The sequence below is a fragment of the Lichenostomus cassidix genome, chromosome 4, assembly GCF_008360975.1.
Source record: "Lichenostomus cassidix isolate B80296 chromosome 4, HeHo_3.0, whole genome shotgun sequence".
NCBI lineage: Eukaryota > Metazoa > Chordata > Aves > Passeriformes > Meliphagidae > Lichenostomus > Lichenostomus cassidix.
In genome coordinates this window covers 28,540,190-28,567,071 of record NC_139484.1, presented here as the reverse complement: position 1 = coordinate 28,567,071, position 26,882 = coordinate 28,540,190, and the positions used below count along the sequence as shown (strand labels likewise).

At 41.3% G+C, this 26,882-nt stretch overlaps 2 protein-coding genes across 7 annotated transcripts in view; both read right to left on the bottom strand.

Annotated features, from left to right (window-relative positions):
- Window positions 1-8,139, bottom strand: part of FHDC1 (FH2 domain containing 1) — a 37,099-nt gene extending 28,960 nt beyond the window's left edge. The window contains exons 1-2 of the mRNA XM_085058521.1: window positions 8,040-8,139; window positions 3,052-3,677 (exon numbers count right to left, since the gene is read on the bottom strand). Coding sequence (XP_084914647.1) covers window positions 3,052-3,528 — 477 coding nt within the window. The 5' untranslated portion in view covers window positions 3,529-3,677; window positions 8,040-8,139. The remainder of the gene's footprint in view (window positions 1-3,051; window positions 3,678-8,039) is intronic.
- Window positions 8,140-13,692: 5,553 nt separating this feature from the next.
- ARFIP1 (ARF interacting protein 1) overlaps window positions 13,693-26,882 on the bottom strand; it is a 40,126-nt gene continuing 26,936 nt past the window's right edge. For all 6 annotated transcript variants that reach the window (XM_085058515.1, XM_085058516.1, XM_085058519.1 and 3 more), the window contains 3 exons: window positions 25,119-25,276; window positions 22,761-22,935; window positions 13,693-15,291 (listed from right to left, as the gene is read on the bottom strand). In XM_085058515.1, the coding sequence (XP_084914641.1) occupies window positions 15,136-15,291; window positions 22,761-22,935; window positions 25,119-25,276 (489 nt within the window). In that variant the 3' untranslated portion in view covers window positions 13,693-15,135. The remainder of the gene's footprint in view (window positions 15,292-22,760; window positions 22,936-25,118; window positions 25,277-26,882) is intronic.

Here is a 26,882-nt window from a genome sequence, read left to right as displayed (position 1 = left end):
AATATCTAATAGAATACTATTAACCAATATCTGTCCATAGCCAGCAGACAGATGGGGTGAGGTGAGGGAGGAGGCAGAGGCACAGTTTGAAGGAGAAAGCAAGACCAGTTCCTCTGGCTGACAAGAAGCTGTTCTGCCCATTCCGCTGCCAGGCTAACTATAAGCCTGGGTGAGTGCCTGTTGTGCCACACTGGGACACCACTGAAGGATGGGGAAAGTAAATTGGCGTGTAAACTTAACTCTACACCCCCTATTTTTCAGAGGCTCAAATTACATGGAACCATAGGGCAAATTAAGCCTTTACTCAAGGAAACATGTTAATTAATCTCCTAAGGGTTCAGTGAGGGATTGTTTACAAAAAGGAAAGCATTTGCTGTAGGAGTTTGACTCAAACCTCAAAAGGGACTTCTGTTACAATGATGATGCTACATCTAAATTCCCTGTATAACTCACTGTTGAGTGAGGAATTAAAAGGACATGCAGTGTTGTGAGCTCCTACATGTGTAGAACTTTTACCAAAACTGCTCATTATTTCATAATCAACAGTGATCTCTGGCAAAGGGATGAAACCCCAAAACTCCTCCATAGTCCCTGGAGCAGTGTCCTCAACACTGGCTGAAGAGTAACTCTTTACCACATCCACTGAAGCTACACCACTGCACCAAGAGGAGCCCCACAGTGACAACAGAGCATTCTCTGGCTGTGCACTTCTGTACAGCACTTCGGACACATGCTGCTTCTTTCAGATTTGGATCTAAGCAAAAGTTGAGTTTATGCACTTGAAGCTATCTTGAAAATTCATTGCTGATATACTATGCCAACTAGGCTAATTCCACTATGTAAACTTCAAAGAACGTTTTTCATTGCTAGACAATAAAGCACTGTCTAAAATCAACTGTGTTTTATACAAAAGGAACAGAGGCACTCAAACACAAAATGTCTTGTCCACCTGTCCCTGCTGGGCAGCCACACAGCCACAAACAGAACTAGAGTTCCCTCAGCCCCACACGAACACGCTCTCCACAAGATCACACTGATGCTGCACACCTCAGCCTGCCCCCAGCTCAGTCAGCCTCTGTAGATTTTACCAGAGGGAGCTGAGGATAGCCGTCCCACATTACAGTATGCGATGGCAGCTGACAGCACCAGCAGCAGGAGTCACAAACAAGGCCTGTGCCTCCCATCTCCAACCCCTGCTGAGCCATGCCTGCAGTAGGGCGAAGCACGTGAGCTGCTGCGCATCTGTACTTCCGCACTTCCAATAACACACAGCTCCTCGGGATTATCTCCGTCCCTCCTTGCTAAGCAGATAGGACTGCAAAGTCCATTAACACATAAGAAATTGCTTGCCACTGTCTGACACACTGCTGCAGCATGCCTGACAAAGCTCAGTGAGCGAGTTGAACAGTTTGTCACTTAAGTGGCATCACTGAGAGGCAAGTCCTGTTGCCTCACCACCTGCCACGTGCAAAGCCACCGTGGGAGCCCTGAACCAGGGTGCACAGGCATCAAGCAGTGCAAATGCACTGCACCACCATGTCAGCTACAGACAGACACACAAAAGCACTAACTTTAAGCAAAGCAGGGCTTTGTTTCCAAGGCACTGTATCTTGGAGAATCCCTAGTTTTGCAGGCCTCCGATTTTAATCTCTACCATTGCATGAGTTCTGGAGCACACTGGGGTTTTCTGTGACCCACCTACTGCACACTATGGGCCACAATCAGTTTAGGAAACTCCTTGTAATGTTTACTAGAACTACATCTTTATCACACAGCAATCCTGAAAGGGGGAGCTTCTGAGGAAACACAGGACCTCTGTACACCTGTACACAGCACAGGAAGTCCACTCACTACACTCCTGATTCAAAGATGAACATAGCCTGAAAACAGCACTAGGTTAATGACTACCTCTGATGATGGCCCCAATTACTACTTCCCGATGTCAGGGTGTCAGAGCCTGAAATTCACATGCCATTTTATACCTTTAACTTCAATACATACACCATGAATGCTATCAGTGCATTGGTTTCTCATCTTGTCCCTCCTGATCTTATTTTGACATCTCCTGAATCCAGCCAGGTATCAGCAACTTCATGTCCCTATTTTCCCACTAAAAACTGATGCATTGTTACATCTCTTAACCCTGTGCCCCCTGTATTTTGTTTACAAGCTAACATGTATGTAGACACACACCAGTGATTAAATCTGCATTTCAGCCCTCCAATTACTTCAGAGAAAGATAACTTGAGACAATTCAATTCAGGCTTCACGAAGAGGCTGTCTATAAATGAGGATTTAAGAACTAGAAAAGCTACTTATCAGTTCCCTGGAGAGTGTCTGAACCTGAGACTACTTGGTTTAGAGTACTCCTTGCCACCAGAACGGAAATCAGTGGCAATCTTCAGCCCTTCTTGGAAGGTTATCTTCATGTCCAGAAAAAGTAGGGTAGATGAAATAAAGTTTTCCTTAGCAAGAAAGTCATGTTTATGAAAGTGGAAACTTCAAAATTATAAAATAACCAATACCCTTATCACTGTATTATGTTCTATATCCTTGCTGTCACACTGGTACTTCCCTTCCTGATGTCTCTATGATACTGTGGGCATATACAGCATTAACCCCTACAAACAGGACTCTCTTCTCTCCTGCCTGATACATGTTTGAATGTACAACACCTTGTTCGCATCACACACATAGAGGAAGAGCTGAAGAGACAATACAATTGTGTTCCACACTGGAAACTCAAGGGCTATCCAACATGAGTAAATACAGATGCTTTCAGCTCTCTTCACTTATTCATATTTATTTTAACAGGTGATCAAATCACAGCACTTAGCAAGTTAAAATAATAAAACACAGTTAGCTCTTTGAAAAACAAATATGTGCCACTAAGAACAAAGAGTTTATGTTTCCCATCATTCCCCCCTCCTTTGAATCAAGACAAATTTGCCGTAAGGATGAAACATGACAGAGAAGAGACAAAGGCGAGGCAGAATTCACATCAACTCCTACAGCATTATGTAAAAAAATAGGTTTTACTTTAATTCTTACCTCCTCTTTAGTCTCTTTAAACGAAGACTTTAAAGATCGGTTTCGGGAGTCCTGGGGCTTGACTTCTTCCTGCTGCCCAAAAAGTTCCTCAATTGTCTTTGTATCAATCTGATACTGCGGTCTTGCAGCAATTGTCCAGATATTGTTTTTACCACGGACTTGTTCTTCAGGGATAGTTTTCCAGAAAAAGCTCCGCATTCGTTTTTTTTTGCCATGGCTGTCATGTCCATTTACCAGCTGTGGAGGCAGAGGTATGCTGGGGCCAGGCAGTGGAGGAGGGGGTGGTGGTGGGGGTGGCACTCCCGGGGGGAGCGGAGGGGCTGGGGGAGCCCCTGTGAGGGGACATGGCACAGGAGGTGGTGATGCTGCAGGCTGAGAAAGTTGAGGCGTCGGATCCTCGCTCATTAATCCCGTTGCAACTGGAAGAGCCCCATTTTCTTTATCATTGACCAAGGAGAGACAATTCATAACATGCATTTTACAGCCTCCCCGAAGAGGAGAGTGTCACTTCCTTGGATGGGTTTGAAACATTGAACAGTCAGCTCGGCAGCCACTGGAATCACGCCCTCTCAAACCCTATCTGCCAGCAGCAGCAGCACAAGAGGGGACTGAACCATCTCTGCAACCTGTGACAAAGGACAATAGGGAGACTCAGATCACAGACACTGGACATTGTCCCTCACACTGAAAAGACACCAAAACTAAGGTACAACAGCTAAGGTACAACAGCTATCAAGTTTTCAGTCCAGAAGGGAAATTTAGTGAATCAAAAGTCTTTCACAGGGAAATTGTGTATTTATCCACACCAAGATTTCAAACAGCTTTAGGTGCCTAGATTTCAAGGACATATATAAAAATAAGAATACCTCTTAAATCACCCACAGTAGGTACCAAAACTACCTATTAATCTCAGTTTAGTGCAATTTTGTGAGAGAATGTGTTTATCTCAAATTATTAAAACAAATGCTATTCCACTCCTAATTTCAAATATGCTTTTAAAGTTGACTGCACACAGTTAGAAGATGTAAGTACTTACTATGGTAGTGGATTAACTGTATCAAACAGACCCTGTTTGAATCCTTTGAATTCATGGTTCAAATCCAAATTGCAATAAAATAGCTAACAATATGCTGATGATTTAACAATCTACCCTAATGCACTACTTTTTCTGCCTTTGTATTTTTCACACAATTGTCAATAAGGGCAAGAACAGTCTGCAGTCCCTGAAGCCTCTGTGTTCACTGAGCATGAACTTACAGCATTACTGGTCTGGCTACACTATCTCCAGAAATACACTCAGAGAAGAAAGATCAGTTTGATTAAGCTGCCCTTTATAATTCACTTCAGCATCTAGGTTAACAGAGCCAGTTCAATGACAGAGAGAGAGAAAGGACAGAGAAGCTGATAGGAACAGAACCCTACACATCCTAAGCATTGTACATATGCAAAGCTTCAAATACTTAGGAAAGTTTTCACCTCTAGATTATCTCATGAAACAACAGGAATCACAATGGTTTTTAGCATTTTTCTTAACCAGTCAACTTTTAAATGAAAATGCTGTTATTGACAGTAAACTTTGAAGTAAGAGCACGACTTCCACAAAACCCACTATTTTGGTAAGCCAAATCTCTTGAAACAGATTTAATTCATAAGTCACAGAGAAAACAAATTAAAGTGTTTCAAATACAGCCCAATGAGGAATCTCATGATTTCATGGAAATTTGGAAGCTATCTAAAAACAAAAACTAAAAAAAATCAAAGATGCCACACAATAAAAACTTACATAGGAGACAGACAGCCCCTGAGCAAAAATCATTCTCAGGAAAACTCAATAGAAAAAAGCTGAAGTAATGCACTGGCACAAGAACAACATCAAATCAGAAATTTGGCACTGACTTCGTGGTATGCCTCTTCAGCAGGGTTCACATGGAGCTAATAGCAACCCAGATCAATTTGACATTGTGTAACAGTGATGAAAAAAGCTCACTATTTTCGCCAGAGATCCATCACTAGACTGTACCTGAACAAATAGACCCAAGTCACAGAAACAAGCCTTAGGGCAAATTCTCTCCTGGTCTGCAAGGACTCAGCCACTCACAGCTTCATTGAAGTCAATGGAAAATGACACAAAATCATCCACTGTACCTTTTCTTCTCAAAAGCATACACAGGTAGTAATGAACTCCTCTCTCTTACTTCAGATTTTCTAATCTTATACCTTACATTATCTGGATGTTTACAGGAATAGAAAATGTATATAAAAACCAGTGTGAGGTCTAAATCACAGGAATGTAGGAAAATATTTTAGTGGCATGGTAAAAAGGAGAGAAACTACAAAGAAAGTGGATCAGGATAGAGTGTTTCAAATTTAAGTCAGCATTAATACCCAGCTGCTATTACAGGGCTCTGTATATTCACGCCTCTTTTCCCAAGTTCATGATCATAGAAGCAGAGAGGCATAAAAAAGCAGGTGCAAGGTGGTGGAAAGAGATTAACCACTCAAAGCAATTAAGTGTTGCATTAATTTAAAGAAATACTCAACTAGGAAAAACACTTTTCCTCCCTACTACTTATTTAAAAATGAAAAATGTATTAGCTAGTTTTCCACCATCACAATGCACTATGCAACATTATTCTTTTCTAACTTGGGTTCCCACACAGTCACCAAAAAAAAAAAAAAAAAAAAGAAAGAAAGAAGAGACAGACAGACTGACAGACTGACCGACCATGCCCCAGGCAATGTTCAAGAAACTCATTTTCTCATTTTGAAACTTTCAGTAAATCTATATGCTTTAGGAAACACAGGATCAAATCCTAATGGAACGAAGTTGTAGGCAATGAATCATCAGAATCCCAGCACTAGCGCACAAGAGTGGAAAACGACTGATCTCAGACCTGACTGCTTCTGAGCTAGATGAGGGACACTCCTAGTGAAAGGAGTGGAGAAGGCACGGGGAAGAAAACATCCCAACCTAGATGTAAAGATAGATAGATAGAACAGGAAAAACTGTTTTCAAGCCAACAAGCACGGTACTACTTCAGATGAGGTAACAGTCAGCCAGAACCAGGAAAGGGGAGGAATCACCATTTGGAAGGAAGGCACGAAAGGAAAGGCACAGCATAAAGGCTGGCATTCAGCTTTGTTTTCTGACAGATAAGCACGATCCAGGTGACAGAGGTCACCTGCTTGTAAGAGGATGGCTGTCTCGAGTTACCAGACACCAGGAGACTGGTCCAAATTCCCTTCTCATGCTGCCTCTCCGGAGGAGCAGCTCCAAGATGCTCCCAGCGGAGGCTCCCACCATTACCGTGGGTGGGAGATGAGAGAAGCTGGCAGCCAGGACAGGTTCTGGGCTGCTTGCTGGGATCAGCAGGTGCCTCTGAGCAGGAAGTACAGCAAGAGGAGGTGGAGAACAACGCAGCCGTTCCAACTGTGAACTACAGATTACCAAAACACGCTGGGACTGGGATGCGTAATAGAAGCCAAGCAAAATTTTAACTCCTAAGGAGCCTCTCCACACTTTTCAAAGGATTAAAGGAAAAAAAAAAAAAGGACCAAAGAACAAACGTTTAAGGTGTCGCAATTATACCTCATTATTGCGTGTTTGTTATCCAAAACAGCCCAAGAAGCACAAAAGTAACGTCTTTACTGCACGTTTTAATTGTGTCCATATTTGGCATAAAAGAAATATTTTATTTCTTTGTCTCATTCATTGTTTTAGCCAAGCTGATCTAACTTGGAAATGTAATTTAAAAGTTAGAGGGTGGGGACAACTTTCTCCCCAGGTACGAAGAGATACACTCTAAAGTAATTTGCTTCTTGCAAAAAAGGCAGTTGCCACTGAGACGGACAGAGATAGTGTTTGCATACACAAATTAACAGGTAAAGTGCACGATGCACTGAAGGGCATTTCATAATTCATACTATAAGACAAGACTCCCTTTAACTCACACCTTCTGTTCTCCCCTGCCCACGTCTCTGTATCAGCGCCCTGCAAGTTCTCATGAGAACAACGCCGAGCCCAACCACAGCATTTGGGTGTCTATGTCTCAACAACAGCCCTGCAAAGAGGCAAAGGGAGCAACTAGTTGCTGACTGCAGACATGGAAGCTGCAAATGCCGGTAACTGATACTGCCAAAACCTGCAGGTCACAAAGAACACGCAGCTCACGCTATACAGCGACTTTGCACTTGAGCGCTTCACGCATCCCAAAACCCCGGTAGGGCAGCGCGTCCTGCCAGCCGGGCCGGGCCGGGCCGGGCATCCCGCGCGGGGCAGCGGCCCGGGCCGGCAGGGAGCTCCGGGCTTGGCCGGGGGATCGACTGCGGCTATTCTTCATTTGGGCTATTCTTCATTTGGGCTGCCGGGTGCCGCGCTCGCCCCGCCGCAGGGAAGGGGCTCCCGGGGGAGCAGCCCTGAGCCCTCAGCCCCGGCGCGCTGTCCGCCCGCAGCAGGTGCAGCCTGAGGTGCCCACTCGCCCCTGAGGGCCCTGCCGCCGGGACCACCCAGGGGCCGCCACAGCGATCCTTACTCCCTAATTCCCTTCCACCGACGCCACGGGGCACCGCGGAGGGCGCTGGCGGCTCGGCTGCACCCGGGGGAACACCGCGCCCCGCTGCCCTGGGGCTCCCGGCGGACCCCGAGACGCACCCCGGCCCGGAGGGAGCGGCCCGACCCCGTGTCGCCGCAGGACGCGGCCGGGCAGCGCTCGCCCCGCCGGAGCAAGCCGGGGGCGCCCGGGACTGCGCCCGCCCCGCCGAGCGAGACGAGCGGCGGCAGCGGCTCTCCCGCCGCGGCAAGGGCCGGCCGGAGCCGGGGTGCCGCGGGGAGGGGAGCCCGTCTCGCCGGGAGCGCTCCCCCTCCGCCGCCCCGGGAAGGCGGAGAAGGACCCGCGCAGGCGGACGGCGACCCCCCTGCGCTGCCCGGCCGCGCCCCCGGCAGCGCGGAGCCCCCGCCCGGCCCGAGGGTCCCCGCGCCCCCCGCTCACCTCCGCGCCCGCGGGAGCACGCGGCGCAGCCCGGTCCGGTGCCGCCGCCGCCTCCTCCCATCGCGCCCGGCCCGGCCGCGCCGCCGAGCGCGGGGCGGGGCAGCGCAGGCGCGGCCGGGCGGGGCCGCGGCAGGTGACGGCGGCGGCTCCGGGAGCGGCTGGGCTGCGGGGCGGCGAGGCCGCGATCGCCCTGCCCGGCCCGTGCCGCCGGAACGCCCGTGCGGGAGGAGAGCGACCCGCGGCCCTACGCCGGTGCCGCCGCGGCGAGCGGAGGTGCGCAGTGGCGCCTCCGGGGGCACTGGGTCTGAGCCAGCTCCGGCTGAGCCGATCCATCCACACGCCCGTCCGTCGTTGTCTGCACGCTGTTACCGCACTCACGGCAACTACTGCCATGGAAGTCGGACAGCGGTGCTACCCGCAGCGCTCCCGGCGGGAAGGAACGCGCTGCTCTCCACGGCCGAAGCCTCTCGCCCTCTGCCCACGCTCCCGAGCCAGCGCATCCTTCACTCCATCCCGCATCCCTCGCTCCATCCCGCATCCCTCACCCGGCCGCTGCCCGCCGGCTCAGCCCTGCGAGGGGGAAGCAGGCAGGCAAGACGGGCCCCTTGTGTCTCCAAAGCGGCCGCTGTGACAGAAGTGCGGACGAATGTAAGATGTGATCACAGCCCTGGGTTACAGCGCTCCAGGCAGCAGCACACCTGAGTTGTGGATGCCTGAAAGCCAAAATACCATCCACTGATAAGACAGCAAACAAATACAAATGGTTCTAAATATTTTATCGAGAGATTGAATCCTATTTGTAAAATAAAGCCATTTGCCCAGGAAAAGTAAAGGTGAAGAACCTCACTCAAGTCACTAAATAGCCCACACATCCCAACACTAGTTTATAAAGAAGGCAAATTCCAAAGGCAGAAACAGAAACTCTTCCTTTCCTGACAAAGGAGGGAGAAAGAGAAAAAAAATGTTATTTTGAGTCCTGCTTAGTAAGTCCACCAGAGCTTCTGAGCTGAGCACAGGGGAGAGAAAAAACACTTTGGCACGCCCAGGGGTAGGAAGGCAGGAGCAGCAGGACAAAATCACGTCTTACGTGAGTGTGTAGTGCCTCACCTGCTCTGTTGCCTCTGCTCAGGGGTTGGGAGGCAGGGACCAGAGGAAGAGCAGGAGACCAGGTGGCCTGTTCTGGCCCCAGGCCTGGAGCCCAGCTCCATGGTCGCTGAGCTTACACCATTCCTGCTCACAGTTCTGCAGCCAGAGATCTGACTTACTGGTCTGGCAAGACAGCCTGCTTGAGTCACCTCAATTAAAAAATATAATAGTAGAACAAAAGGAAAATTTAAGGAATGCAATGCCAGAACCCAGTCATTTAAACTGCAAATTCACTGAGTGAAGAGAGTTCAACTGCAGTAAAAGGCAATTCCCATCACAGCACACCACACATCTCAGCTTGGCAGGGTTAGCAGCAGCTGGAGAGGACACACTCAGCTTTGAGCCAGCATGGACATTCCTCGAGAGTGTCAGGTCACCCCTGAGGTCATCGGCGAGGAAGCGCTTTGCCGCTTGGACTGTAACTGCTTGTGCTGGAGCCAAAGGGACTTGTTTTCATTGCTGCCAGTCATGAGCACAAATGTTCGCTCGAAAAGACGGAAAGAGCAAGCCAAACAAGAGACTTACATAATGGCATTGTATTAAAAAGTCAGAACCCAAACAGGACAGAAGAGGACCTGGCAGCCAGTCCGGATGTGAAGTTAAACTCTTCACTCTTCCTCACCCTGTGGGTTTGTTCTCCCTGAACTTTTCCAAAACATGATAGCAAATTAATTTTAAGTTTTTAGCTGATTTTTTTCACCTAAACATGTAACACTCAACAGGCAAATATTCTGCCCACATGACTAAAATTAATCTGTGTTATAAACAACTGAAAACAGGTCTTTACAGTAGGAAGTATTAGGCAACTTTAATAATAGGTAGATCAAGCAGCCCCACCTATAATAAACAACAAATGCACCTCCCTGGAACAGATAGCATTTAGATGAGTTGGTATACTACAAAACCAAATAATTTTTTACTTTTTAAGATTTCTAGTTCATGAAACGCTCCAGAGAGTTTTCAAGATGGCTACTTTCTTTAAGGCACTTTTTTCTTGTTAGAAGAAAAAAAATGACCTTGTCTTTTGTAAACTCTGCTTTTCTTCAGAGCACAAAGAGCTTCTAATTCTTTAGGCTGAACACAAATTTAATGACCAAACAGATCTGATGGAAACAAAGCAATGTATACCACCCAAACTAAAGGTGTCATCATCTTCACTACAAGCCCTCAGTTCTACAGAGTTTGGACAAAGGCAGGAAAGAAAGCTAATTGTGACAATCCGAAGACATTAAAACCAAGTTCTATTTGGTTTCAAAATTAAGCACTTGGGTAGTTAAGCACTCAAAACAAAGCCCTGCAATTAATTACCACCATCACATAAAACCTGCATGGTGCATAAGCATATGTGAGAAAGGCAAATCAAAACTGAACAGGCAACACTAATTTCTAGTATTATTTAACTCTTAAGTGCTTGAATTTACAACCCTTAGTATTCTTTAAAAGGTAGCAAGATGTATATTTAATTAGCACAGCAGGACACACCATTTGTTAAGTACTATGAACACACTGCTGATCGCTGAACTGCTCCCAAATGAACCAATGGATTTATGCTGCCATAAACAGCAAGAACAGGGAAAACCTGAACTAAAAAGTTCATTCAGGTTTATTCTGTTCTATATCTGATCTCTGCACTTAATTAAGAAATGTTATCAGACAGCCACACTGGGACCCATCTCAGTCCTACCAACCAATGTTACAAGGGAACTCTTGTAAGAGTTCTCATTCTCCTGATCTCTCTTTCTGCTCTTCCTGGGATATCAAATACTCCCATTCTTCCAGTAGCTATTCTCTTTAAAACTGATTCTCATAAAGAGATGACACTGAGTGTATTTGCTCAGAAAACAAAGTTCTGTTCACCTACAGCCATTATAAAAAGTTGAATGCTCGTATCATGCTGAGAACAAGTATTTTACAGAAATGCACCAGTGAGTGGATAGCACAGAATTGTTGCTGCTCCTGCTCCCTCCTTACACTTTTTCTTTTTTTTTTTTAAGAAAGACAGCTGAAGTGTAAAAGGCAATGCTTCTGTGCCAGCGCTTTCAGCTGTAGGAAACAAAGGATTTGCAAACCACAGACTGAGCTTTTCTGTCCAAGGCCATTGCAGTGCAAGGTTCATACACTGCTGCTCTGTGCCTCAGTGCAGGAACTTGGATGGAAACAGCAACACATCACTTTCTCTTTCCACTGTTTCTCCATCAATTTATGCCCTTCTTCTCCAAGGCAGGCACAAGCCATCCTACTTGCTACTCCTACACTACAGGGTAAGTTACCTCCTTCACTCACTTCAACCTATTGCCATGATGACAAAAACATGTAAACACCCCTCACCTCCCTGGCCATTTGCTTTCCACACAATACTCATGGAAATGAAGAGGAAGGATTTTGGTGAAAATAGGTGTAGTAAGGTGAAGAAGAGTGCTGTCACAGAAAACTCTGTTTCGTTTGTGTCCCTAACTTTAACACCAAAGCAACCTGAAAGAGCACGAAGATGTCAAAGAGTGACTGCCAAGGCCAGGCAATAAGAAATGAGAGAAATATAAACCAAGCAACAGTCAAATCCTCTGTAGAACTTCTAATAAAAAAAATAAAACCTTTCCATTTCACACAACTTAGCTACCAGTAGTTGGGTAAATTTCGGGTGGGAGCTACCACAAAATATGGTAAGAGTCATGACTAATATAAAAATTTTTGTGACTAGTACAACCCTCACACCAGGCATGCAACATGGAAAAGATAACCAGACTAAAAAAAAAACCAAACCTAAAGATAATCACAGATGAGGAATGCTGAATAATTACAATAACTTAAACTTCTTGTAACACCACAATAAAGAACAAGAGCAGATAAGCAAAGCATAAAAATATGCCCCCCATTCAGTTCAAAATGGAGATAAAAGCAACATTTAGCTTTCCTTTTACATTACTTTAATCATTTTTAAAAGGACAGACAGACTAGAGATAAGGTTCTGGGAAAACCAATTGACTGAAGATTGAAAAAAAAAGCTGTTACTTTAATGATGCTGGTGCGTTGCTGTACTCTGCTTGTGTAGATCTCTTTCCAAATAAAAATACAGATATATTTTGTAACCAGAAAGGTTCTTTGTAAGGGGCTTGTCAAAGCATGAAGTAGGCCAAAGAGCATTTTTAGAGCAAAAAAGCTGTTTGTGGAATTGAGATGAACAAAATAGCAGGAACAAGTTTCAAACAAGCCAGGATTACAGATAACTTACAGTATGGTCACTGAGAATCAAAACAGCTCCTCAAGTCTCTGGTACAGCACCTGCAACAGCATATCTGAAAATGTTACTAATTGCTTTGAATTCTTCATCCTAAGAAACCTCTCACAACACTGTACGCATTAATGTAACAATTTGTTAACACAGATGAAATCTTTCACAGACAAGTCTCTATTAGGTGGGTATGGCCTCCTCTACAAACAACAAAAACACCCTCATCTGGACAACTGTCCACCTAGATAAAGGCCACATTGTAACCTCAGGGTATTTATAAAGCTTTTTTTGAAGCATGAGAAAGCCTGACAACCATAATTACTTCCCATTGGAAGCTTTGGAAGTCTCTTACAATCTCTTGATACAAGTTTCTAAGTTTGGTTAGATCTAAAAAGCTAATTTTAAATGAGAGATATGAGCTTGAATGATTTCATAAGCACACATATTGGAGTGGGGACAAAGAAAGTTACAGTACTACAGCAGGCTACTATCAGTTTAATAACCTGATCAGCTGAATAGAGAACCCTTCTCACTGAGGCTACCCATTAGAACAATTGCTTTGCTGAGCAAAATGAAATTAATTCTTCCTTCCCCCTGGTATTAAACAATACACAGACAGGTTTTAGCAAGTAATCTCTTTGGTCCAACCTTTTCTTCCAGGTGAAGAGACTCCAGCAGTTTTAAGCCATTGCAAAAGTTTGAGGGTTACACAATGCCACATGGGTCAGTCTTTCATAAGGCAACTGTAGATTCAAGTTCACTCAGCATTTCTGACAAGTGACTTACTTCTGAACAGCAACTATCTCAGGCAGGAGACACATGAATCTGAGGGAGAAACCAAGAGCACATGTTCCTTACATACCCTTCTCCTATAGTGTTCTGGAAGCTGAAACTTCAGTTGTGCTCAGTGGGTTTGCATTTTTCATCCCTGCAATAATGCATTTCCTGGCTCAACCCTACAGTCACACAGCTCACTTTCCTGGCACCATCACACCACACATATGCCAGGATTCAGAGACAATGGAAGTCAATGGCTTCATAAGAATTGTATATGAAATTAAACTTCCTTTAGAAGGTCAAGTCAAGAACCGCATATATTGAAAGATTTGTTTCACTATGGATTAACTTTCCAGCTGAATTGCACATTACTAAATCAGCGTCACCACCTAGCATGATTTTATGAAATATTCTTGGGCAGTAGACACAACTCACAAAAAGAGGACTAGGCTTTCACTGAAGAAGCTCCCTTCTACTTTTAACCATCACAAGTCAAGAAAGTTTGACTGCAAACACGTTTAATATGAATACAAAATTCACATAGGATATACATTCTGGGAAACGTAACTGAGCTATTACAAGAGATTCTGACAGAATAAAAACATAAAGAAGGCTCTGTCAGGCCAAGAATTTAATGAGGAATGATTAAAAAGTTTGATTTACAGTTACATTACAATTGTGTTAAGCACTGAAAACTTTAAGAATGTCAGCTGAAAGGCGTTTGAACATACAGTACATAAATCATACAATCCACACCACTGTAAATAACATATTTGAAGTATTTCATTTTACTTAACATAACATAAAGCAACATAACATGTGCAAATGAGGACTCCAATATATTGAATTAAAAATGTCTATGATAAAATTGACATATAATTTTACATTTAACGACTACAGAAACGATGGAGAAATTAAAAATGTGACCTCCATGTTACTTCCATTACTGAAGTATGCTTTTCAATTAAACAGAAAAAACATACTGGCCTGATTTCCTCTCAAAATCATGCTTGTCCATGAAGTTTAACCAAAGCTATAACTTGCTGTAAGTGTACAATGACACAGCATTTACACAGTCTCCTTCCCCTTGTTGGGAACTGATGAACTATTACATGAAAAGGTTCTTAGATTATGTACACTGGTGGAAAATATTATAAAAAGGCACATACCTGTGATTTAAGGCTAGTACGGCATTTGTTTCATAGAGAAAGAAACATTTTAAATGAAATTAGTACATTTCATGGTTGGCCTCACTTAGCAAACCACTTGGTGCAAAGCAAAAATGTGTGCTCAGAAGCCTCAGACTAACAGTGATTTTTGCTTTAGTGTTTTTTTGTTTGTTTGTTTTAACCCTTTGATGGAAAGGTACATATTTTAAAAAGGCATTTGCTGCAATTCCACTTGTCAATGAGCCATCTGCAAGTGTTGCCTTATATGCAGATATCACATATAGGCCTTGTATTATTCATCTGCAAAATATTCTTTTAACTTTCTCTTTTTTTCAAAACTCATATGAAAATTACTAAAGATGTCTTCTATATGCATCTATAAAATACCAGATGTTGGTACAAATCATGTAAACCTCCATTTGGAAATATTTTGACTAGCCACCAAAATGACCAGAAATCACAAGCATCATTTGTCAGTGCAAATCTATAATAGTTTTGTTTCCCCTCCCTCTTTCCCTCCCCCATCCCAGTTACAGAAATAACCACCAACCTTTACATACAAAAGGAGTGTTCTGTATTTGAAATTACAGGAAGTACTTTTGGTTTCCCTAAAGTCACCCACTTTCCTATCAAATTCAGTTTAAAAGTATTATAAAAGGGGAAAAAATTTAAAGCTGTCCATTCAAGAATCAAAACAGTCCTTCCATCCCAACCCTTAATTATTCTCAGATTTAAAGATTTTTAGGTTAACATTGGGTCCTCTTCTATGATCTGATTACTGTTCTTCAAGCCAGGAAGGGGCATCTGCTCCAGGAGTTTTCAATTTGATGTGGAACTGTTTAAGTGTCTGTTCAAGCTGTTTTTGATTGCCAGCAAAGTACGCCGCAATGGCATTGTGGAACAGAACAAGCTGATTGTGCAATACCTTCACCTGCAGGCAAGGAGAGAGACATTAAGAGAAGGCTGATGTTAACATCATCACAGGTCAGTTATAAAGAAATAGGTGTATTTGAGATGCTTAGACTTCATATAGATTTATTTAATAAAAGCTTAAAAATACAGATTCAAAATGCAAATATAAAGTTCTTTAACATTAATGTGACTTAGAGTTTTCATAAAGTATGTTTAACAGTCAACACCAACTCAGCACACACAGAGCAAACACAATTCACTAAACAGCATAATGTTATCAAATATCAAACACTTGGTTACAAGTACTTGATGCCTTGAAATTAGATGCCAAGCCTCAAAGATATGTGCCTGCAGGCCAAATGAACCTCCCTGAAACAGTACATGACAAGGGCATTATCTGAGTATACAGTTCATGCATTTGGCCCCCTTGCAGAGTTGCTGCTTTCCAGCTCATGTATACCTAAATCAAATTAAACTGATGTCCTTCTCCCAGCAATATTTCTTGCCCTTCTCCTGTAACACAGGATTATTTACAGCATTTTGTCAGTATCTTGATGCTAACATTAGTGCAAAGTAGTCATGAAACACACCTGTTATAGCAGCAACCAAAACCTGGGGAGAAGAGCACAAGGGCAGCTGGAGGGCACCACTGTTTTTTTCTTCCAGCCTAGCCTATGATAACAAGCTACAGCCTGAGTGATGAATTCAAAGTCAAGCAAATGTTGTGTTTCCATCCTAGCACACCAGGAAACCTGAAGCTGTGAATTGACAGCAATATTCTGAAAAGGCACCTGCCCAGTTTCTCCTGCAGCCAAAACCTGTCCTTTCTGTTCCTGAGTGTACTCTCAGCCTAGCAACACCTTACTTTTGTGTCAGAGCCCAGATCCCTACAGTGGTGGCCCTGTTGTACCTGTTTCCAGCCTACAAGGCTGAGCCAGCAGCAGCTAGCCAATGTAGAAGAGAACAGAGGAACAAGGTGGCTGACTGAGCCCCAAGGGAAGAGGTGGGAGTTAATAGATTAAGCTTTCTCTACTCAAATTTTAGATCACTGCCTCATCTCTCAGCACAATCCACAAGGGACAGTCTACTTTTGTCATGCTGGGAATCAAAACTGTCCTTAGGCCAGGTTTGGCCTATGCCTACCTGTGGGCCATGCCCGTTTTAACAGGTTTTTTGGCTACTGGGCTTCTCTGAAATGCATGCAACTCAATACAGAAATACCTTATGGTCTTCGTTTAACAAAACATCTCAAATTAAAAACCACCACCATTATATTTGACATGCTATGACACCTGAAGAGTGCAACATTTACTCAGAGATGTAATAAATATATTTTAAAAAATACCTTGAGAAAAAAGGGCTAAGCATATGTGTGTGTATCCGTGCAGGAATATATAAAAATTCTAGCACACAGTTAAAATTTCTGATTACCTTATTTTTTTTAAACTGAATAGCAGACTTATTTCAAAAATTAAGTGATAAGCTCTTCTTTGCTGGCCCAAATTTTCATCTAAGTTGCTCTGACAATTTGAAAACTGGTATCCCTATGTTTTCTCCCTATGTTTCCCCTAATAATTTAGGCTGATTCAAGTAAATACATGCCAAAGAATAAGCTTTTTTTCTCATTAACAGTGTAAAATGACAGGTTATTCCACGAAAAGGCTCTTCAAGAAAATACAGGAGGTGTGAATGGTTAGAAAGGAATTCCCCATCATACCTTGAGACAATTTTTTTTCCTTCACAATAGAATTTACAGAATTTATCACATACAGACATTTAAACATCTAGGAAATATAGAATTTAGCTAAGTACTCTTGTTCAAACATAGTTCAGCTTTTTTGAGTCATAAAAGATGGCCTCTTCTTCAGTTTGTGTGGGCAGACAGGTATATAAACACACGGATTTTTCATCTATAAAAATGTTCAATCCCAAAATATTACATTTTACAAGTGGAAAATGTCACAACAGCATAAAGGGTTTGCTTTTAAAAGTTCAGATAGAAAGTACAGTGCTTTTCTTGAGCAGATTCTTTCATCACTGACATGCAAGACTTCATGCAATCCAAGCCAGGAATTCTACAGAGAACTACACTCACTGTTATAGCATATTATTAAAATGCTACAAGAGTTTTACTCATAGAGTTTATAGGAACTCAAATAAAACAGGGGTAACAAAGCTCCCCTCCCAGCCCAAGTTTATCAGTCTGAGATTAAATTTGGTACTTTGTTATTAGGGTAGCTTTTAACACAAACCTTCTGTATTAAAGCCTCAAAATCTTCTGATAACTAAAAAATTCAGTCAGGCTCAAGTATGGGCATGTGCATATGTGCACACACACACACACAGAGGCAGGAATTGACAGTATAGATGCAGCTGATTTGGGCTGAAAAAATATTGTTTTGTTTTGGAGGGATTTTTTTAACTACCAGAGCTACCTCACTGTATGAGGTTCTATCCCCATGATCATTGTGGTATAAATTTGGTGATTGTTATCAAACTGGTTGCAGAGAGCAGAAGGTGTTACAACTTCTGCTCTCCTCCTTCAGAAGCTGGTTGCCAAGTGAATCCCAAAAGTAATAGTAGGATCTTCTTTTCCATAGCTTCATTCAAGTAACTTTTATCTTACAGTTTTTCTAGAAAAAGACCACTTAAACTGTCTGACACTGTACAAAGCTCCACTATGAAGCAGCAGCCAGCAAAGAGAAAAAAGCTGTAACACCTCAAAACACCTGATGTCCACAGTAAAACCACCTGCAATCACAGCTAAGAACTTGACAGCAAGTATTCACTTAAAACCAAGTTCAAATTTATCCACTTTTCCCATGAAAGAATCTCACTCCATCTTGGGGAATGGGAAAGTATCTCACCCACTCCCATATCCAGTCACTGATTCCAATTTGCACACTATATTTCACCTTAGCCCTCTGTTGGCAAAACATTCATGCAGATATGCAGTCATTTGGATCAGGGAACAGATCTAGATTAAAATTAAGCAGACAAGAACGTATCTGCTTTAACCTGGATCAGTTCCCCAATCTGATCCTCTACACAGCTGCAAAAACAGTTTTACAAACACTAGAGAGAAGGCAGTGGGGGTAAAAAGGGGGATGAAGGGATCACTATTTTTTTTTTGCAACAAAGCTTTGAAACAGCTGTCAGATTACAGCACTAAAGGCCAACTCTTGATCACCAAGCTGTAGCACCAATTCCAGGAAAGGAGTGTTTGAAGATTTGCCTTTCAATCAAAGCATGCTAATGGTATGCTGCTGAAATACATCTAAAATACAGGCTGCAATGTATTACTAACGTGTCTGCCAAAAGCCATCGTGCTTTACAGCTGAACAACAGTTACAGTCTTTGTTGTTAATTAACTACATATACCTATTTGGTCCTAATTATAAACAGAATAAGCACTCCATAATACAACTGGCAAACATATCTCAAAACAAATCTGAACTTTGTGGATAAGCATAAAAACCAGGCATGTCCTGCACAGGAGACTTAAGTGCCATAGATGGGAGATACTATAGGTTGGATTTGACTTTTCACCTGGATGTTCTTAACATTTCAGTTCTTTCTAAATATTGCCCTCTTTCCCCACCTTCCTCTGCACATTGCATTTTCTGTGGCACAGTAAGTGTGCCTTTCTTCATACCCTCCTCATTCAGACTGTTTCAGTCATCTCAATGACCAAAAAGGCAACACCCCTTCAAGTCTTTCTGTATGTCTGTACCTCCTCAAAACCATCATAATCCTTTCTCCCAGCTATCTTAATTTGAAAGTACTTAGTCTAAACAGTTTCAGCATCTCAGCCGCCACTGAATTGCAGACTGCTTTCATTTGTAGAAGCAAGCATTTAAGAATCAAACTCCTGAAATACAAATCACAGAAGTGCAGTCAATTTCTTTCTCTACATAGAATGGTATTTGACATTTCTCAAGTGCATCCACAAGTAACACTTTTCCTTTCTCAAAAGGACAACCCCTTCTAAAACTTTTTTCAGAAACTACAGAAATCTTTGAACTAAGAGCAGGCCATCATACTTTAAAAAAAAAAATTAAGTGTTTGTAAGTTACAGATTTTGAATGCAGCTATTCTTATAGTCATTAGCAAATGCTACAAACTTCTACAGAACTCTGCCAGCTGGGGAGAGCACCAATAAAACTTTGTATCAACATTAAGGAAAATGAGTCTAACTTCAAGATCAAATATGGTACTAGAAGTCAATAGAAATCATGTGTATCTTGATTTTACAGACAGAAACTTGCAATTCCAGCTTTACTGTAATGCAGATCTCTGAAACTTTGAGAGCTTTTAATTGAAATATTAGCATATGAACCCAGGAGAACAGGCACAAAGAGACTGCAACCATGTGATGCCTTTTCTCCATATAGGGAAAAGCTAGATAGGGCCATCTAGATTATGGGTTCTTTGGTGACATTTGCAGCAACACAGACCAACTGGAGCCCATCAGCCAGTTAAACTGGCTTTAGAGGTTCTTTGCAGCACCCTTTACTATGAACACTGCTGATAGCTGAACTGCTCCCAAATGAACCAATGGATTTATGCTGCCATAAACAGCAAGAACAGGGAAAACCTGAACTAAAAAGTTCATTCAGGTTTATTCTGTTCTATATCTGATCTCTGCACTTAATTAAGAAATGTTATCAGACAGCCACACTGGGACCCATCTCAGTCCTACCAACCAATGTTACAAGGGAACTCTTATAAGAGTTCTCCTCATTCTCCTGATCTCTCTTTCTGCTCCTCTTGGAATATCAAATACTCCCATTCTTCCAGTAGCTATTTTCTTTAAAGAAATCAGACTGAGTGTATTTGCTCAGAAAACAAAGTTCTGTTCACCTACAGCCATTATAAAAAGCTGAATGCTCACATTATGCTGAGAACAAGTATTTTACAGAAATACACCACCCAGAGTGGATAGCACAGAATTGTTGCTGCTCCTGCTCCCTCCTTACACTTTTTTTTCTTTTTTCTTTTTTCTTTTTTAAGAAAGGCAGCTGAAGTGTAAAAGGCAATGCTTCTGTGCCAGCGCTCTCAGCTGTAGGAAACAAAGGATTTGCAAACCACAGACTGAGCTTTTCTGTCCAAGGCCATTGCAGTGCAAGGTTCATACACTGCTGCTCTGTGCCTCAGTGCAGGAACTTGGATGAAAACAGCAATTGCTTCCTCTTTCCACTGCTTCTCCATCAATTTATGCCCTTCTTCTCCAAGGCAGGCACAAGCCATCCTAATTGCTACTCCTACACTACAGGGTAAGTTACTTGTTCACTTCAACCTATTGCCGTGATGACAAAATGTCGTGTTACACAATAAATAGAAAAAGAATAAAGTAAAACTTATCTCAGAAAAGCTCTCAGCAGATTATTATATTTAAGCCAATATTTAAGTGTAAAGGAAGTCCTTTCTATAGCTCATTTCAGAACAAAATTACATACAGCCTTTAGTAAATACTTTTACATCTCTAGTGTCAAAACTGAGAAATGTCAACCACTGATAAAAAGGCTTAAGCATGTGAGATTCCCTACTGTATTAATCTAAAAGGCAGGAAGGAAAAAACAATCTCCTTCAGAAACAATTTGTAGGCTGTGACTTATAACAGGATGCTTGGTCTAACTCAAGACTGTCACTAGGAAGACAACTTCTTCAGTGTTCCCTAAACCATCTAACTTAGTTTAAAAAAATTATGGAAACTTGTTTTGTACAAAATGGAAATAAAATGCATTTGCTCTGAAACTTTCCTGTATGTATAAACATAAATTGATCAGTGTTTTGTACAGTTCGTGGAAACCATGAGGAAGCAGGTAAGTGCTATTTTAAACTAATTTGAACTTAAACATCAGAATTCCTGTACAGATATGAGCTGGAAGGATCAAACAATTTCAACAGGAATACATTGTAATGGCAGCAAATAACTTACTAAAAGATGAAAACAAGGAGCGGGGGGAAGACACCTTCAGCATACCTGTTTTCAACCTAGCATGGTTTTAAAAATCAGTTCTTAGGACCATTTTCTAATTTAAGAATCAGTATCAGCATTTAGATTAGGCTTCAGCTTCTTCAAGAAAATTAATTTCAATATGGATTTTTTCAATCCCTTTATTTTCCATTTTTTTCAGCAAGAACAAGAAATAAAGTCAGGACAACACCAGTTTTTAGTCACTTGATGATCTGGTCCATGAACTTTTGATGGCTATGTGATTCCAGACCAGGCGGTCCTAATGCAGATGCCTGTATAAAGGAACAGTGCTCAGGAGTAACATTTTAAGCATATATTGTTTTGGAAACCAAAAAGTTTGCTTATTTTCTCCACCTTTTTCCTCTTATCATCTGTTGATTATTCATGTTTCCTCCCTGACCTCCATCTTTATTCTAAGAAGCTGATGCAACTGTATATGTAATAATATATTCAAGAATACAAAATAATCATCCACTTAAATTGGTTTAGCTTGTCCCCATGATTTTTCCCTTAAAGTTTCCTCCTTCCATGCAAGGAGCATGGTTTGCTACTGTTGTCATCTGTCTCTGACAGGCTGTTTTTTCCTGTGTTTAAATGTTTAAAATAAATTAATCAACCCATAAAGAAAATGTTAATCCACTGGGAGACCTGGACAAACTGACAGCTATGTCCTATGTAAGTTTTAATCACATTTTCCTCCCTCTGAAGACATGGGAAATATAGCCACACATGATTATAACCATCTCATTTACCATGAGTATGAACAAAAACCAGATCTTGAAAGACCATCACTTTCACATCTAATTAGAGACAATTTAAAAGGACTTATTTGTCAAAGAAAGCACAGTTTAAAAGTGTGTTTTGTATGGCAGTTTTATTTTTGCCTGATAGAATAAGAAGGGTAAGAATTCCATCATGAAGAGGGTATGGATGAAATGGTAGGGTTGAAATAAACACAGAAAAAAACAAACACCCTTCAAACCAACAGTTCAAGAGTCCTGGTTCAAATTAAGAAACTATAAGGGTGTTAATTACAGCAAGTAGTACTTCTCAGTTCAAATATTTAAAGAAAGCTTGATTTTGAAGAAGTCTCTTCGTAGTTCTCTCACTTTCCTTGTGCATAACCTCCATGACAATGTTGTCAAACGTAAGTATTACTCTGAATATTAAATCAGTAATTATGTGACTCATTTAACAAATAAATGTAGCAAATTGGAAAAGTAATGCTTTTGCAAACCTGAAACCTCCTGTATCAACAAGAAACTTACTACCATAATGTTTGTCATTTGTAGCTGGAGCAGCTTGATTAGGGACTTTCAAAGCTGCCTTCTCTAGAAGTGTGTCCCTCCCACGATACAGCAAGAACTCAGAAAATTCAGCTTATTTTCTTTGCTCTCTCTACTTTTAAATGAATACATATTTCAAGACCTAACAACTTAAAATATTTCTAGGAAGCAGTAACTTCTAGAACAAAACTCCTAAACATAACATGAGAAGTAGTAGCTTACCTTATTTTCTTCCAAAAATTTCAATTTGATAGATACATCATTACGCATTTTGTCATATTTCTCTTTATGCACTTGAAACAGTTGTTGTGATTGTTCAATCTTTGGCAGAGTGTTTGCATCACGAGGGCCAAGATTCAGCTCTTCCAGGTCTGTTCGATAAGCATCATATTCAATCCTGAGAAGAAAGAGGAGAAGGGGAAAAAAAACCATCTAAGGGCAGTGTCTCAAAACTGACCTCACATATAAGGCCAAATACAACAGAAGATGAACAAAACAGTTAAGTACAGAAAAAACAACAACAAAAAACTAGACAAGTTTTTTTCTCCCTCCTCCTATTAATCAAGCAAACCCACCCTGAAGCACATTGTATAAAACTGCCTCAACAAGCACCCTCTCTTTTCTGTTCCTGTCTCGGCAACATGCTCTTAGCCCTTTGCTTTGTACAGGCTTCAGGAGTCAGAGCTTTTCCTGGGACATCTCAACCTACTAACCCAGAAAAAGCTAGCTAATATTTTTCAGGTCATTCTTCTGCTGTTGAATCAGTTCACTGGAGAGTTTGTGTTGAAAGCAAGAGGCACACCAAGAGCACGACATCCCCTTTATACAGATATTTGAGGAACAGCTCACTTACACCAAACTCTGACCTAAAGCATTTTCAGCATGCTCCAGGCTCCTCTATATGCATTAACTGGACAGTTTCATAGTCCTTCCACAAATAGTTTTCTGAGAAACTTGTCTGTCCTGTGGAAAAACAGACTGCCAAAGATGGTGTAGCCCTGCCCAAAGCATCACTCTTCCTTCCATACTTTTTTATAGCTGTCAAATAATGGAAGCTAGCATATCCACCAATTTTAATGGGACAAACCACACTATTTCTGGCCTTTTAAACATGCTTTCTCATAGACATTTCTTAAACTGGAAACAAATCAGGATTAAAACCTGGTTCTAAAACACAATTTTCAGTTGATATAACTGCTCAAAAATAAAACACAACCTTTTCAGAGGTAAAAGGAGTAATATTCACAGGGCTCTTCCCAATTCTTATTGCCACCATCATTGAGGATTTATATGTAATTTATGGCTTAATTCCAAAAAGGAAACCATTAAACCAGCAGACAGCTGATAGAAGAGGGGAACAGATGAATGCTAAAGTGCAACTGGGGACAGGAAAGAAAAGGCACAGGAAAAACCGCGACCTATTTTCACAGTGCAAAATGATGAACTGGCCATGTAAGTGAAGAACCTTTGTAATTTATTTGCCTTATTAAAATGGCAAAATATTTGATTGCTTTAGTGAACAGGAAGGGACAGCAATGAATGTATTTCAGAAGGGAGGAACAATATATTGAAAATGACTGGTAAGAACGATTGCAGATGTACTTTGCATAGATTTTCAAGGGGATACCTGGAAAATGTATGAACCAATTATTTTTTCTTTTTTTTTTTCCAAATACATGTCAAAATAAAGCAGTACTTTATCCACACATTAATTCTGCCTTTCATGCCTTTGGAAGTTTACCTAAATATCAAAACAATAACTTACAATTTTGCTTTAAAATAAGCATTAGAACACAACAATTAAAAAAGAGAGAGAAAGAACTTCAAAACACAAGCAGTTTGCAATTTCTAATAAAAAATAATTTCAAAGAAAATTTGAAATTTGCAATTTACAAGTTTGCAATTTTAAATTAGAAATACCCTCAAAATCACAAAAAAATATGCATAAACTACATCCTTCATCAAATTAAAAGAAATGCACTTTATTCTGGTAAGTGAAAGAAAGTCAGAATGGAAACACTCATCAGAAAGAAATACAAGTCCCTGGCAGGAAAAAGGAACCCAGTTTCAGAGGACTATGCACATCTAAAAGTAACCTTCTCCAGGGTAGGAAGGCCATTATTCACTCAGAAATTTCCGTTTTATTTTCCCCTTTCTGACCAAGCCTGCAATTTCTGCACAAAAACTGATCTGTGAATTGCAGGCATTGTTCATTAACAGAAGCACAAGACTAAATGTTTTTCCATCAAAGAGATTATTTTACCTATTGCAATGCAGCTGGATAAAAGGGTTAATGTTCCACTGTCATGCTACTTAGAAAGCCACCTTAATCTAGCACGCGGGAAAAACCAGCTGTAATTATTCCTACAGCTAACAAGTAAAATTAAGTCTGCAAGGGAACATGTACAAAACATTATGTGCAATCAGTTACAGTTAAAAGGAAATGCTCATTAGATGAGAGCTGTATTAAAAGGTTTTTTTATCTGACAGTTTAGTCACTCAAATACAAGGCCTAAGCTGATACAGAGTCTGCTTCCCAAGGATTAACTCATAATGAAAAGAGCTGGACAGGATAGCTACCTGGCACTTTCATACTGCTTCACAGTCAACAAGGTATCCTCAATTGTTTTATTCACCAATGTATTCACACTGGCAATAAAAAAGTTAATAGCCCCAAGAAGTGTTTCTCCATTTTTAGCTAGAAGTTTCTGTGTATCTGCATTGTAGCCAAACTCTTCCTATAAACAAAGAACAGAGAAAACAAAGCTGTAGATCAATTGAAATCATAACATTAATCAGCAACTATATTAAAAAATGCAAACACAGATGTGGCAGTTCTTTCATTTCTGTTCAGGTATGATTTATGAATAAACCAATATGATTTCGATACCATATTCAGTTCACAGTTCTTACGAAATCTCTCCAACATCAGTAAAACATGGTTTCTGATTCTGTTACCACACACGATGTTAAATCCTATTTTATAATGTGATTTTTCTGCACTCTGGTATCTTGAATGTTACTTAAAAGGAAGTGCTAATGCAATCTTCACATTGTCATTCAGCAGGGTTTCAATCCAGCATCTCTCGTGGTTGTCTAGGTAATACTTTAATATGAACAGAGACAGTGCTACATTAAATACAGTAATGTAACTAAATTCACAAGAGCACACAGGATTAATTAGCTATTTAGTTTTATTCTTACATTCTGGAAAGCAGAACTGGAAAAAAAAAGCCCCAACATCTATCACAGTTTAATAGGCTGTAAATAATTGAAGAGCAGAGCATTATAATGAATAGCAAATAAAAATTTTAATGTAGCTCATCCATAAATTTCAAAGGGATAAGGGCAAAATTATTTCCAAGGCATTTTAGTCACATTTAGATATATGTTTGTTCATGTCTCTTTGTTAACAGCAGTGTAAGCTGACCAAGGCTGCAAAGATTTTCCTAATGCATGGATGCCAAATGAATCCAATTATCCTATCTATGTCATCCATATGGCATCTCCGTATTCTACAGATGGGAGTTCTCACAAAAGAGTACAATCTCTGGTTGTAATGAGTGTAAAACACACTAGGTTCATATTTGGAACTTGGGTCCTTTTAGGCTTGCACACTGCCAACAACTGACTCAGAAGTGCTGTATTCTCCCAGTTTCCTTTCATCTGTCTAGAAAATGAGCACCAGAGCCAAATGATATTTCATATTAACAAGTTCATGACAGCAAGGGTAATGGGAAATGGTAAGGGAAGAATCCTCTAGAAAAGGAGGTGCAGTGGAAATGAGCAATTGAAGGAGAAGAAAAAAGGAAGAGAACTCAGGGCAAGTTTTCATGAGCTAAGCCCTGCAAACACTGCTAAAGATCTGTCATCTTTGCTTTGTACAGCTGCTTGGGCAGCAAAAGCATTTGGCTAAATTGCTACAGATTTTGCTGGGAAGAAAAAGAAACAAGTATTTTCCAGCTGGCTTTGCTCTAGCATTGCCAGCTACACAGCTAACACAATTGCTTGCACAGAGAAGAAATAGGAGCATGCTGGCAGTAGGACTGCCCCTTGCAGAAGCTTAGTCCCATCTCCTTTTCCTCCTGCAGGCAAGACTGCAATTAGTTTTCCAGCTGCTCCTCTCACTCAAATCATCCCACATCCAAATGAACACCACTGCCAGTTCAAAGGGCGAGGTAAGAAGGATGGGACTGCAGTGGCCTGCAGTATGGAACATGCTAACCAACAACTGTGTCCTTCCAATGGCTCATAGTTTCACACAAACTTTTGAGTTTTGTCCATGACCTCTTACAAAACACACAGGAAATCCTTTCTGTACCAAGAGTACACACTTAGTTCATA